Source organism: Trichosurus vulpecula, chromosome 3 (assembly GCF_011100635.1).
Source record: "Trichosurus vulpecula isolate mTriVul1 chromosome 3, mTriVul1.pri, whole genome shotgun sequence".
NCBI classification, from domain to species: Eukaryota; Metazoa; Chordata; class Mammalia; order Diprotodontia; family Phalangeridae; genus Trichosurus; species Trichosurus vulpecula.
Window position 1 is genome coordinate 21828176 of NC_050575.1, and position 13158 is coordinate 21841333.

The 13158-nt window shown below is 44.4% G+C and overlaps 1 protein-coding gene across 1 annotated transcript in view; it reads right to left on the reverse strand.

The window, feature by feature from the left end:
* Positions 1-13158, reverse strand: part of AKT1 (AKT serine/threonine kinase 1) — a 135197-nt gene that overhangs the window by 59908 nt on the left and 62131 nt on the right. Inside the window, exon 3 of the mRNA XM_036750850.1 lies at positions 1667-1795. Coding sequence (XP_036606745.1) covers positions 1667-1795 — 129 coding nt within the window. The remainder of the gene's footprint in view (positions 1-1666; positions 1796-13158) is intronic.

Consider the following 13158-nt stretch of genomic DNA (forward strand, 5'->3'; position numbering starts at 1 on the left):
AAAACCTATGTTCTCTTGATCTCTGGATACACCACACTCTTTCTTACCTCCAAGTGTGTTCCTCTAGCCAAAATGCCCTCTAGCCACACAACTCAATGCTTCCTTGTAAAGTATTTTTTATCATTCACTGCTGTCCTAGGTGAGTGAGTCTCATCTGCCCAACCAGACTAGAAGCTCCCTGTGGGCAGGACCTGAGGCTGCCTTTCCTCAGTTTCCTCCAGACAGTGAGATCTCCAAGAACAGGGGCTTGGGTCTGCTCCTCCAGTGCTTCCTCCCATATTTCACCTAGTTCAAATCCCCTATTATACAGGTGGAGAAACTGAGGCCCAAAGAGGAGAACTGATTTGCTTTTGGTCATGACAGAGCAAAGACTCTCCTGACTCCAAGTTTGGGACCCTTCTTACTACACTGACATATATTTGTATGCAGGTGAGGGCAGGAGTCCAGAGAAGGAAGGGGGTACCCAATCCAGCAAAGTGACAAGGTTTGTGAAGTGGTTCTGGGCCCTCTCTACCCTTCCCGCCCTGAGCCAGCTCAGCCAAGGTTGCTGCCAGGGCCTCTATCCAGTCCCTCCCCTCCCCCACACCATACATATACTTCTGGCCAGGACTGGTGCTGGGGGTGGTTGAGCTGGAAAATCTGCCAAACCACAGAACATGCTAAGGAGGGCACTCTGAGTATTCCTTTTGCCTCTCCCAGCACAACCCTGGGGGGCAGAAGGAAGCCTGAAAAACCAGGTCAAATCAAAATCCTGCCAAATTCAGCTGGAAAGCCTAGCCTGCCAATAGAAACCTTTGGCAGGAACAGAGCGAACCTCCACCTTCCTAAAGGGCCCACGCCCCCACACACATGCACATGTACTTCTCGATGAGGGGCACCCAAATTTCCCCAAGGACTCCACAGGCCACTTAACTGTGTCAAGTCCTGACTAGCAGAAGGGAGAAAGGGGCACCCATAAAAATGCATAGGCAATTTTAAAAAAAATCTCTTAATAGAGCACCCACAGATTATCCAAAAATTGTTTACACAAGATTTGGAATGTCATCTGTGAGAAATGCATGTCAATTCAGACAATCTAACCCCTCAGAGCCTTCCCACTAACCTGGCTTTGCTGGTAGCACCTCTAAATGTGTCAAGGTGGTAGAGACAGAGGTGAAAAGGCTGCCCCCAAAGATAGGTAGGAAAAAACTAGAAAATATTTTAAGATAGTCAACAGAGTGACAATCCAGAATTAATATGTGCTTCCAGCGAAAGTAACCAAGCTGCCACGGGAAGAACATGGAAATGAGCTCTCTAAAGGTTACTCTAGGGGTACACTGGTGGCTATCTTTAAAGGACCCAAAGGTACCCCAGAATGCCATGGTCATTCCTAACTGATGCCCCACCTGCACTCTGCCTCCTCAAGACCACCATGTTTTCCCACTTATGCCTTGGTCCCACACTGCCAAGGACTTAGGCTACATTGAGTCCGAAAGTCACAAATTTAGAGATGGAGGAAACCTCAGAGACCATCTAATCCAACTTCCTCATTTTGCAGAGGCTGAGAGACAAAATGATTAAGTGATTCACCTGAGGTCATGCAGGAAGACCCCAGGGTAGAAAATGTACTCAAGAGAAACAGTGAGCACCCAAAGGTCAGTGTGTCAGAATGAAGGGAACTACTTACGTGCAACCGAGAAGTTGTTGAGGGGTGACTCCCGCTGCTCCACATCCTGCGGCCGCTCCTTGTAGCCAATGAAGGTGCCATCGCTCTTTAGCAAGAAGTAGCGTGGCCGCCATGTTTTGATGTATTCTCCTAAAAGCACAGACAGAGACAGGAGGTGAAGACCTGGTGTCTTCAGTGTTGTTTTTTCTGCCTAGGTCTCAGATCTCAGGCTGCATTCTATTGGCAATTTAAAGTACTTAGTCCCGAAGACTCCAAATTGGAATGGGCCAATTGTACTCACTTCAGCTTTATGGCATATATCGTTACCTGTAGCTCTTCTGAGCTGGTGGACTGTGGATTCTGATGCAGGCAGTTGTAACAGAATGGGTCCTTCTGGGTGGGGACCTAGAAAGCTGCTCTGGCCAACTGGCCTATCCTGGCTAAGTAAGTGTTTGTAAACCAGCAAAGTGATTTTTGTTCTGTCTTTATTGTATGCCTCACCGACCCAATCTCTTCAGATCCTGTACTTGCATTTGGAGTGGGCTTGTACCCGGCCTTTTAAGACACCCAGCATTTGGTGACAACCTCAGACCAAGCATCCCCATGGTGGGGCTAATGACCTCCAGGGTACTTCAGTGATAATGTAGGCATACCCCATCTCAACATATGTAAAACTAGGATGTTGGGATTCAGCGGAGGATGTTAAAAACCATCTAGTCCACTAATTGCCTCATTTTAGAGTTGGGTAAGCTGAGGCCCAGAGGGCAAAAGGGACTCAACTCCATGGGATTCAAACTAAGCTCTCCCAATTACAAATCAATTTGCTCTTTCTATTATATCACAATGGAAAGACATGTAGGATGATCCACTCTCTCTTTTTTAAAAAAAATAAATTTACTGACATAATTTTTAAATAGTATTTTATTTTTTCCAATTGTATGTAAAGATAATTTTTAAAATTCACTTTTATAAGGACATTATTTATTTTTATATCATTTAGATTTCCCTCATATCTCTTCTCTTTCCCCCTCCCAGAGAGCCATCCCTTTATAGGCTTATAGAAAGAATGTTAAAAAGAAGAAAAAAAATTCAGCATAACCAATAAAAACATAGACTAAATATGATACCCTATGCAATGTATCATACCCGTGGACCCCAACCTCTGCAAAGGGGTGGAGGGGGACATATCTTCTCATTTTTCTTCAGAGACCAAATTGGTTCTTAATAATTTTACAACATTCCCTTCTAACGAGTAGATGGGAATGTCTTTTGCCTTTCTTTGCACACTTGGTGGTTAGCATGGTGCCTAGCACACTGTTGACACTTAATTAATGCTTACTGATTGACTAGCTTGGAGTTATTATTCCTTCCATTTACACTGCTGTCACCATTATGCACACTGCTTTCCTGGCTCCACTCCATTTTGGAACGGTTCACGTAAGTCTCTCCATGGTTCGCTGCAATGATCCTTTCTGTCACTTCTATATAGTACAGTAACATTCCATTATATTCACGTACCATGATTTGCTGAGCTGATCTGAACAGCTGATGGGCATCTGTTCTTGTTTCCAGGTGTCTAGTACCACAAAGTGTAGCTATGAACATTTTGGTGTATATGGATCCTTTTTGGGGGGCAGGGTCAAAGACCTCACTAGGTTATAGTGGAATCTCTAGGTCAGAGGTACGGACATTTTAGTCACCTTATCTGCACAACTCCAAACTGAACAATTCATAGCTCCACTGACGGTGCATGACCTTGCCTATCTTTCCACAACTCCTTACACACCAACAATTCCAGTCTTTTGTCATCTTGGGAATGAGGCAAAGCCTCAGGGCGGTTTTGGTTTGCATTTCTCTTATTAGCCAGCTGGAGCATTCTTTCTTAGATCAACTCACTTCCCAGAAGTTTTCTTCATTTTGTTCAGTTATTTCAGTCAGTGTCTGACTATTCATGACTCTATTTGGGCTTTTCTTGGCAAAGAAACTGAAGTGGTTTACCATTTCTTTCTCCTGCTCATTTTATAGCTGAAGAAACTGAGGCAAAAGTGACTTGCCCAGGATCACACACCTAGTAAGAATCTGAGGCTGGATTTGAACTCATAAACATGAGTCCTTCTACTTCCAAGCCCAGCGCTCTATCCACTGGGCCACCTGGCATTTTACTCAGTTATGACAGGGTTCACTTGGTACACTGAAGTGTCTGTAAAGGGGCTTTAAGCCAACTTAACTTCTCTAAGACTTACTGAAAAAGACAACTCATTTCCAATATGACGATGAAAGCCGATGGGAATTGAGATTATGTTTATAAAAATGGGATTAACATGTAATACATAAAGCAGTCACACCTGTTGGTTTTGTTTCTTCAAAAGGTTCTATCCTTTAGGGAATGTATACAGTCACAACAGATACCCTATCATCTCTAGGATCAAACAGAAAGCCCTTGCACAACCTGTCTTCTGCCTTTTCTGCAGTTGTTTCAGTTGTCTGACTCTTCAGGGCCCCTTTCTTTGGGGGTTTTCTTGGCAAATATACTAGAGTGGTTTATCATTTCCATTTCCAGTTCATTTTCCAGATGAGGAAACTGAGGCAAACAGGGTTAAGAGACTTGGCCAGGGTCATGAGGCTAATAAGTATCTGAGGTCAAATCCGAACTCAGGTCTTCCTGACTCTAGGCCTGGCGCTCTATATACTGCACCAGCTCTCCTTGTACACTGCTCCCTTCCATACACTCTATGGTCCCATTTTACTGGTCAATTCACTCTTCCTTGCACGTGACTTTCCATATTTCACCTCTGTGTCTCTGTGTTGCTTGTCTCCCATGCCTAAGAACCCTCTCCCTAGAAGCCTTGTCTTCCTCTAATTCTGACCCCAAAAGCCACTTTCCATAGGAGCCTTGTCCTCCCAACTTCCCCTCTACATTCACCTTCCTTCTCGTTCATATGGATCTTATATATACCTACTTATGTAGAACGGCAGATAGAGAGCCCGGTCCTGGAGTCAGGAAAATCTGCACTCAAATCCCACCTCAAACACATCCTTAGCTATGTGACCCTGGGCAAGTCATGTAACCTCTGTCTTAGTTTCCTCATTTTCTCAAATGTGAAATGGGGATCACAATAGCACTTACTCCCCACCCCGGGGTTGTTATGAGGATCAAATAAGGTAAAAGGCTTAATTATTAATGTTAACTAAATATTAATGCTAGCAATGATGATGCTTTCTCCCTTATTAGAATTTAACCTCCTTGAGGGTAGGAAATGGTTTCATCTTCTCTGCTGCCCCAGAGTTCAGCATAGTGCCTGGCACATAGTAACCACTTAACTTAGACTGACCAAGGAAGTATGAGATGTTCAGCGGACTCAGAGGATCAGAGATCTCCTAGTCCTTATTTGGAAGACTTGGAAGCAGACGCAGGGAGGGGAAGGATGGGACTTGTTCATGGTGACAAAGAAAGATCACAACGGCAGATTCAGGGCTAGATCCCAGCTCCTCTGACTCCCAGCCAAGGGCTCTTTCCACCCCACCCCCCTCCACTATATACAGCTGGAGGGGGACAGGGGGTGGTTTGGGAAGAGGACAAACAAGCGAAGAAGAACCCAAGAGACTGGGGGAGAGTCGCTGAGAAGCTTCCAGGGCACTCTGCAGTAAAGCCAGTTGGTCCAAAACTGCGGCCCGGCAGCAATAGAGTCAGGAATCAAACCCAGGGGTCTCTCTCCAAATCCATCTCCCTTTCCAAAAAACATCACGGTCCATTCAATTCAACGATTATTTATTTAAACATCTACTACGTCCAGGAATGACGCCAGGCGCTACGAATCCAATCTCTGCCCTCAAGGAGCTTACATTCAGCGGGGCAGACACGTACATGAGAAAGTAAGTACAGAATAATGCAAACTTATACAAAGGCATGTGGAGAAGAAGAGAACGCTAACAACTTAAAGGATGGGGGGCAGGCCTCCTGCAGGAGGCAGTCCCCGAATTGTGCTTTGAAAGAAGTCAGCGATTGTCCTGGAGAAGGCAAGGTGGGAGAATACTCCCTTCTCACTCCTCCCCCCCACAAATAAAAAATCACGAGCTTCCTGCTTTGCACATAACAGGGACTTAATAACACAAACATGCGACTAAAAGATTACCAGTGTGTGGAATTTGGGGGAAGGGTGAGGCATAAAAATGTATAGGCAAGTAGGTCAGGGATAGGATGGGTTAATTACAGAAAGCTTCCCAGTGGAAGCAGCCTTGCCAAAGGATGTAAGTGAGTCAGTATATAGAACGGGATGTGGGGGGAGACCAAAGGGGCTGGAAGTACTACCAATATGTTGCTAGGCTCTGATGTTTTTTGTTGTTGTGGAAGTTGTTTTCAGTCATATCTGACTCTTCGTGACCCCATCCGGGGTTTTCTTGGCAAAGATTCTGGCGTGGTTTGCCATTTCCTTCTCCAACTCATTTTGCAGATAAGGAAATTGAGGCAAACACGGTTCAGTGACTTGCCCCGGGTCACACAGCTACTAAGTATCTGAGGCAGGATTTGAACTCAGTTCTTCTTGATTCCAGGCCTAGTACTCTGTCCACTGTGCCAGGTCTGGTATTTTAGCCCTTGGCATCTTTTTCTTCAACTGAGTACTTACTAATGTCCTATTACGTGACAGAAGAGAAAAAATAACTAGTCTGATAGAAACCCTAGGTGGCAGGAAAAAAGATTTCAAAGGGTTAAAGAAAGGATAGGTAGGAGCCTGTGGAATAAAACTCTGCCGGTGGAAGCCCAATACGGAAGGAACCGTGGCTGGACTTGGAGTCAAAGGCCTAAATGCCACTTGTGTGACTTTGGGCAAATTAAAAATTCTCTGTCTCAGTTTCTGCATCTATAAAATGGAGGGGGATGGGGAGAGAAAGACTGGACTGGATGTCCTCTGAAGCACCTTCCACTTCCAAGTCTATGGTCCTATGAGTTCAAGAATAGAATCCTGAGGAAGAAAAGGTGATCTAGCTAGAGATATTCCCAGAAATAACAAAGGGGGGAGAAATCCTCAAATAACTCAGAATTGAAAAGCGATGGACGGACAGGGGAAGCAAGCAATGAATCTGAATATAAAGAAAGTGCTAGAATTCAGAACGGCAGAGGATAACAATGGAGAACCAAAAGGCCTTAAATCTATGTTGGGGTAGAAGAGAATGCCTTTGGATTGTCCAGAGGTCAAGGTGGATGGGACAGTGATAATGCGCCAACGGGGAAAAGACCAACTTTTATTTTGCTTCTGTTTCCTCTATCAAAAAGAACAATCTTAGGGGCAGCTAGGTGGCACAGTGTGTAGAGCACTGGCCCTGGAGTCAGGAGGACCTGAGTTCAAATCCAGCCTCAGACACTGGACACATGTACTAGCTGTGTGACCTTGGGCAAGTCACTTAACTCCAATTGCCCTGCCCAAAAAAAACCAAACAATCTTTGGACTGGAAAGGACAGGACAAAAGTCATCTTCAGGAGCTGAAACCCAAGATAAGTGAGGTGACAGTAAGTCATTAGACAGTTGCCCTCTCTGGATGACTCAGACATACTCAAGTACCATAAGAACCACTGAATGTAATCTGTTCTGTTGGAGAATGAGAGAGTGAGTAAGATGCCCCAGGAGTGGAAACGGGCAAATGTTCTGATTTCCAAAAGAGGGAAAAGGTTTCAAAATGGCTGTTATTTTTAAAGGGGGGGAGGGGAGCACCAATCAACTTTTCTTTTAAAATAGGGGAGAGGGCAGAATATTGGAGCATCAAGATAGTAAGTTTGACTTCAATCACCAGCAAAATTCTAGAACCTATTATTAAAAGAGCTGATTTGTGAGCATTTAGAAAAGGAAGTGGTGATCCCTAAGAGCCAGAATGACTTCATTAAGAATAGGTCATTCCAGGCTAACCTCATTTCCTTTTCTGGCAGGATTACTAGACCAACAGACCAGGGGAACCCTACAGACACAATCTACTTAAATTTATCAGAGCGTCTGAAAAAGCCTCTCAGGAGTTTCATCTCACGCCCATCAAACTGGTAAAATGGAAAAAACCCAAAATAGTCAATGTTGGAGACGTCACATGCACACTAATGCCCTGCTAGTGGAGTGGCATCCTGAAAAATACTGTGACCCAGTAACACTGTTATTAGCCATAAACTTAAAAAGCAGTCAAAGGAACAAGAAACTCCTATGTGTGCAAACATACGTACAGCAGCACATTCTATAACAGCAAAGAATTACAAGGAAAGCAGGTACCTTCTTTGATTGGGCAATGGCTAAACCAAAAGTTAACAAATGAATGTAATGGGATATTATCGTCCCATAAGAAAAGACAAAAGAAGCATGGCATTAGTGGGTAGAACACCCGGAAGAAGGTATGTAAATGTTTCTAACAGATGTTTCATTTTCCTTTCTTAATGGAGGTGAGTGTAGGGAGTAGATGGGAGGAAGAAAAAGAAGGTCAATTTTCACTGGTGGAAAAAAAAATTTAATTTCTAAAAGAGAAGAATATATGTAGAAAGAAGCAAAGAAAACTCATTTGAACTAAGACGTCTGACGGCAGACAGAGCCCTGGGAACCTGAAGTCAGAAGAGGGAAGAGGAAAGGAAACATTCATTTATTATGCACGTACCAGGTACTTAATACTACTACTTAGCATGGGCACTGTGTTAAGCACTTTACAAATACTGTCTCATTTGATTCTGTCAATGACCCTGGGAGGTAAGTCCTGTTATGACCTACATTTTACAGCTCAGGAAACTGAGGCAGTAAAAGGTTGTTCTGGCTGTCCCCCACCTACTATATCCCATCTTTGGGAATCCTGTTTCCTTCAAAGACCATGTTCTACCTGAAGTCTTTCTTTCCCAATATCTATTGCCAACTGCATGTCAGCTGGGTCCTTTAAGACCAGGGTTCAAATGCTAGCTCTATCCTTACTATTTTTGTGACTTTGAGTAAGGATTTTTCTGGACTGCATTTATCTGTAAAATGAAGGGACTGATGAGAGAGGGGAAATGAAAGACAAATGACGTCTAAGTTCCCTCCATTGGCAGCTAGGTGGCACAGTGGATAGAGTGAAGACTTGTCTTCCTGAGTTCAAATCTGGCCTCATTCTTAATAACCATGAAACCCTGGGTAAGTCACTTAACTCTGTTTGCCTCCGTTTCTTCACCTGTAAAATGAGCTAGAGAAGGAAGGGGCAAACCACTCCAGTATCTTTGACAAGAAAACCCCAAAAGCACTCATGAAGAGTCCCACACAACTAAAAACAACTGAAAAGCAAAAAGTTCCCTCTGGCTCTAAACCTCGGATCCTCGCCTCCTAATTGGTCACCCCACTTCTGCCCTCTCCACTCCCTAATCCATTCTCCACACAGAGGCCAAAATAATTTTCCTCTACTTACCACCCACTCAATTCTTTAATCCCTGGCACAATGTGACTTCCAACTTTCAACTGTCTTAATGCTTCCCAGTGGTCTCAATGGCTAAATCCAATTGCCTTTTCTTCAGTAAGTATCCTCCTTGACCTCTCTACAGCTTTCAACACTGGTGACCCTCCTCTGACAGCTACCTGCTGTTCTCTTCCTCTACCTGAATGTTCTCTGTTGGTTTGATCCATAGTCTTCACAAGTTTATCATTCATATCATTCCCTTAAGCCTGGGAGTCCCTGTGGGCCTCTCTCTCTCCCCAAATTTTCCTCCAGCACCTTACCTCATACGTTACACTTTATGACCACACAAGGGATTAGCCCAGAAATGTGGTAATAATAAGGAAGATGAGAAGAAGAAGAAGACAATGACGAAGAGGAAGAAGAAGAAGAAGAGGAAGAAGAGGAGGAAGAGGAGGAGGAGGAGGAGGCAGACACGAGGAGGAGGACAGGAGGACAGGAGGAGGAGGAAGATAATACCATCCAAACTGGCCTCCTTACTATTCCAAGAACATGGCATCCCTTCTTCCCCCTTTGCTAAAAGGCTGTGCCCCTCATGTCTAGAATGAACTCTTACCTCACTTCTGACTTCAAGAATCTCTAAATTCCTTCAAATTCAAGGCTCAGCCCAGGTGCTACCAACCCCTCCTCCATAAGGCTTTTCTTGATGGCCCAGTTCTGAGTCTTCTCTCTCCTCCAATCATCTTACATCTATTTGCTCATCTGCACACAGGTTGTATCACCAGTGGAAGGTACGTTCTTTCAATCCCCTGCATGTAATAATTGCTGTCTCTATTTCAGTGCCTTATGGGTTACAAAGCTTTCATCCGTTATCTGAAGTGAACTTCAAAACAGCTGGGGGAGGCTGGCAGGGCAAGGGTTAGCCTCATTTTTCAGACAAGGAAACGATGCTCAGAAAAGCACGGAGGCTGGCTGGGAGGTCACCCATCAAGTTAATGGCTGGGCATGGATCAAGGTTCTCCTGATTCCCAGTCTGTTATGGGGTCTGTCTATTTAGTGGGACCTCGGAAAGGTAAACTGGGAGCTTCTTGAAAGAGTGTCAACATCTGCCTTCCGCAGGGCTCAGCGTCCTAGCCTAGCAGCAGATGTCCTCCGCGGTATTTTAGCTCTTCTCATTTTTCATACTGACACGCCGAAAAAACCTTCTTTTTTCCCATTTACATTTTGCAGAGCAAGTGCTTTGTGCAACAATGGGCGATCTGCTAATTAGTCAACTGCTTTATCAAACTTGGCACTTAGGGAGGTTGGCTGGAGAGCTGGGGGGGAGGGGACAGGAGTGGTGGGCAGTATCATAAATTTAAGTTATAGACCATTCATTCAGATCAGCAGCACCTGGAGAATGGCAAAGTCTGCCTCTAAAGAAGAATGGCGGGGAAAATTTTATCCCCATTTCTATAGATTCGTAAACCCGAGCAAACCTCTGGGTCTGTTTCCCCCACATGGACAATGAAGGGAGTGAACCCAATGGTCACTAACACCCCTTTTGAAGCTAGATTACTGCAACAATCTAATAGGTCTTCCTACTTCAGTCCTCCCCTCCTCAGGCCCCACGTCTATCCATCCTCCACACGCTTCCAGAATGATCTCTTTAGCCATAGATCTGATCGTGACACCATTATGCTCAAAACCCTTCAGTGACACCCCCGCACATTCCAGTATCTGCAGAGTCAAGTGCAAACCTTTCTGTCCGCACTCATCACTCAGCAATCTGGTACCAACACAGCCTTTTCACACTACTCCCCTCTGTTCTCGACACTCTGGTCACACTGAACTACTTTCTAGCCTCCCAATGAGATTTTCTGCCCTCTTCCCTATACCCATAATACCCTCCCCCTCCCCACCCCAACTCTTCCATTGCCCCTCACTTATTACTCTGTATTAAAGAAACCTAGTACTTAAGGCTTGTACTCCAACTAGACTATAAACTCCATTAGGGCAAAGACAGTATACCTTTGCTACATTCTATCTTCCTACCTTCCATGGGAATGGGAAGGGTGGGGAATAAGCATTTATTAAGCACCTACTTCGTACTAAGCACTGTGTTAAGTGCTTTACAAATATCTCGTTTGATTTTCACAATAACAATACACTGAATATAGGTTAAGTGACTTACCCAGGGTCACACAGCTAACAAGTAACTGAACTCAGGTCCATTAGGTGGTGCTGTGGATAGAGTCAGGAAGATTTGGCTTCCTGGGTTCAAATCTGGCCTCGGACACTTACTAGCTATGTGACCCTGGGCAAATCACTTAACCCTGCTTGCCTCAGTTTCCTCATCTGTAAAATGAACTGGAGAACGAAATGGCAAACCAATCCAGTATTTTTGCAAAGAAAACCCCAAATGGAGTCACTAAGGGCTAGACACAACTGAACAACAACTTCTGATTCCAAGTTCAGTGCTCTCTATCCACTGGGCCGCCATCTTCCACGGCTGCTCTCTCAGACCTATGAGATCTAAGGGAACAACTCAGGAGAGCAGCTAGCACACCCAGAAATGGCCTTGCCTTCATACCTCCCAGAGTCCTCTTATAAATGAAGTGCATATTACTTTATCTAAAAAACCCACAAAATAAAGCTAAAGTACTGGAAAATATAAACCCAATTAATAATTGATGAGACCAGGAAAAACACCTCAGAGGCAAATGCCATTTACATCCTGAATTCCAAGAAAGGTCTCTGCCCTCCTTCTTCCCAGCCCTCACCTCTTTCCTTACCCTCACTCTTATCTACCCACCACTCCCAACAGGCCTCCCCAGATGCACAGAGAAACACAAGGGATGAGCTACCACTATCTTAAGAAGCACCATGTGCTGCCCTTCATGGTGAGGGGCATCCCTGCTGTATACAGCCCCAGAAATCCCTGGGGCAGTTCCACTGTTGGGCAACAGCAGTCTTTAGAAAATTCCTTCTTGTGCTGAGTCAAAATATGTTTCCCTATAGCACTATGGGCTCTTCATTAGAGGGACAGTGGAAAAACAGGTACACACGACTGAAATGACTGAACAAAAACAACGCATTATTGGTGAAGTTGTGATCTGGTCCACCCATTCTAGAAAGTAACTTGGCATTATGCAAAAAATGTGACCAAAAATGTCCATATCCTTTGACCAAGACATTCCAAAACTAGGCACATACCCGAAGGACGGCAATGACAAAAAAGAAAGGTCCCCAATGCACCACAATATTTAAGGCAGCACGTTTTTGTGTCAGCAAAGAACTGGAAACAAAGTAGCTGCCTACCCCCTGGAATGGCTAAACAAACTGATACACAGATGTAATGAAACATTAACTGGGTATGAGAAATAAAGAATACGATGAATACAGAGAAGCATGGTGAGGCCTGTATGAATTGATGTAAAGTGAAATAAACAGAGCCAGAAAAAAAAATAGACACCGACTACAACAACGTAAATGAAAAGGATAATACCAAGCAACCGAAACTAAATGCTGTAAAATTATGACCAAGCTTGATCCCAAAGAAGAAAACAGAAAACACCTTCCCTCTCCCCATACAGAGGTGGGGGACCATGGGTGTGGCACACTGCATAGATCATGCTTTCCACTGATGGGTTAGTTTTGCTGAATTTTTTTCTTCCTCTTTTTTTCTTTACTACAAGCACCAGCACAGTAAATAGGGCACAAGGTAATTGCTTAATAAATACTGGTTGACTTGACTTATAAAGGATGGTCCTCTGTGAGTCAAGAAGGGATACAATGGGAAACATGGGTGATATAATAAAAGACCATTAAAATTATTTTTTAATGCATCTCCCTGTAACTTCCCACCATTGCTTCTGCTTCTAGGCCCAATCTAATTCCTCTCCCATTAGGCTTAACTGGGTATTGACTTCAATGGGGGAACACCTTAGGGTCTCGGAGGCGAACTATGGCTGGGGGGGGGAGGGGCAGAGGTGGCTCGCTCAGGAATTCCCTGATCCAAACAATTGACTCAACTATCTCCCACACTTCCAGGGGAACATGGAGAGGTCTGGCAAACAGAGGGAAAAGGGAGATGGGAGGCTTAACTAGAGAAGATTGGCTTCCCAATTTCACCATCAGGTCCCTTCGCAACA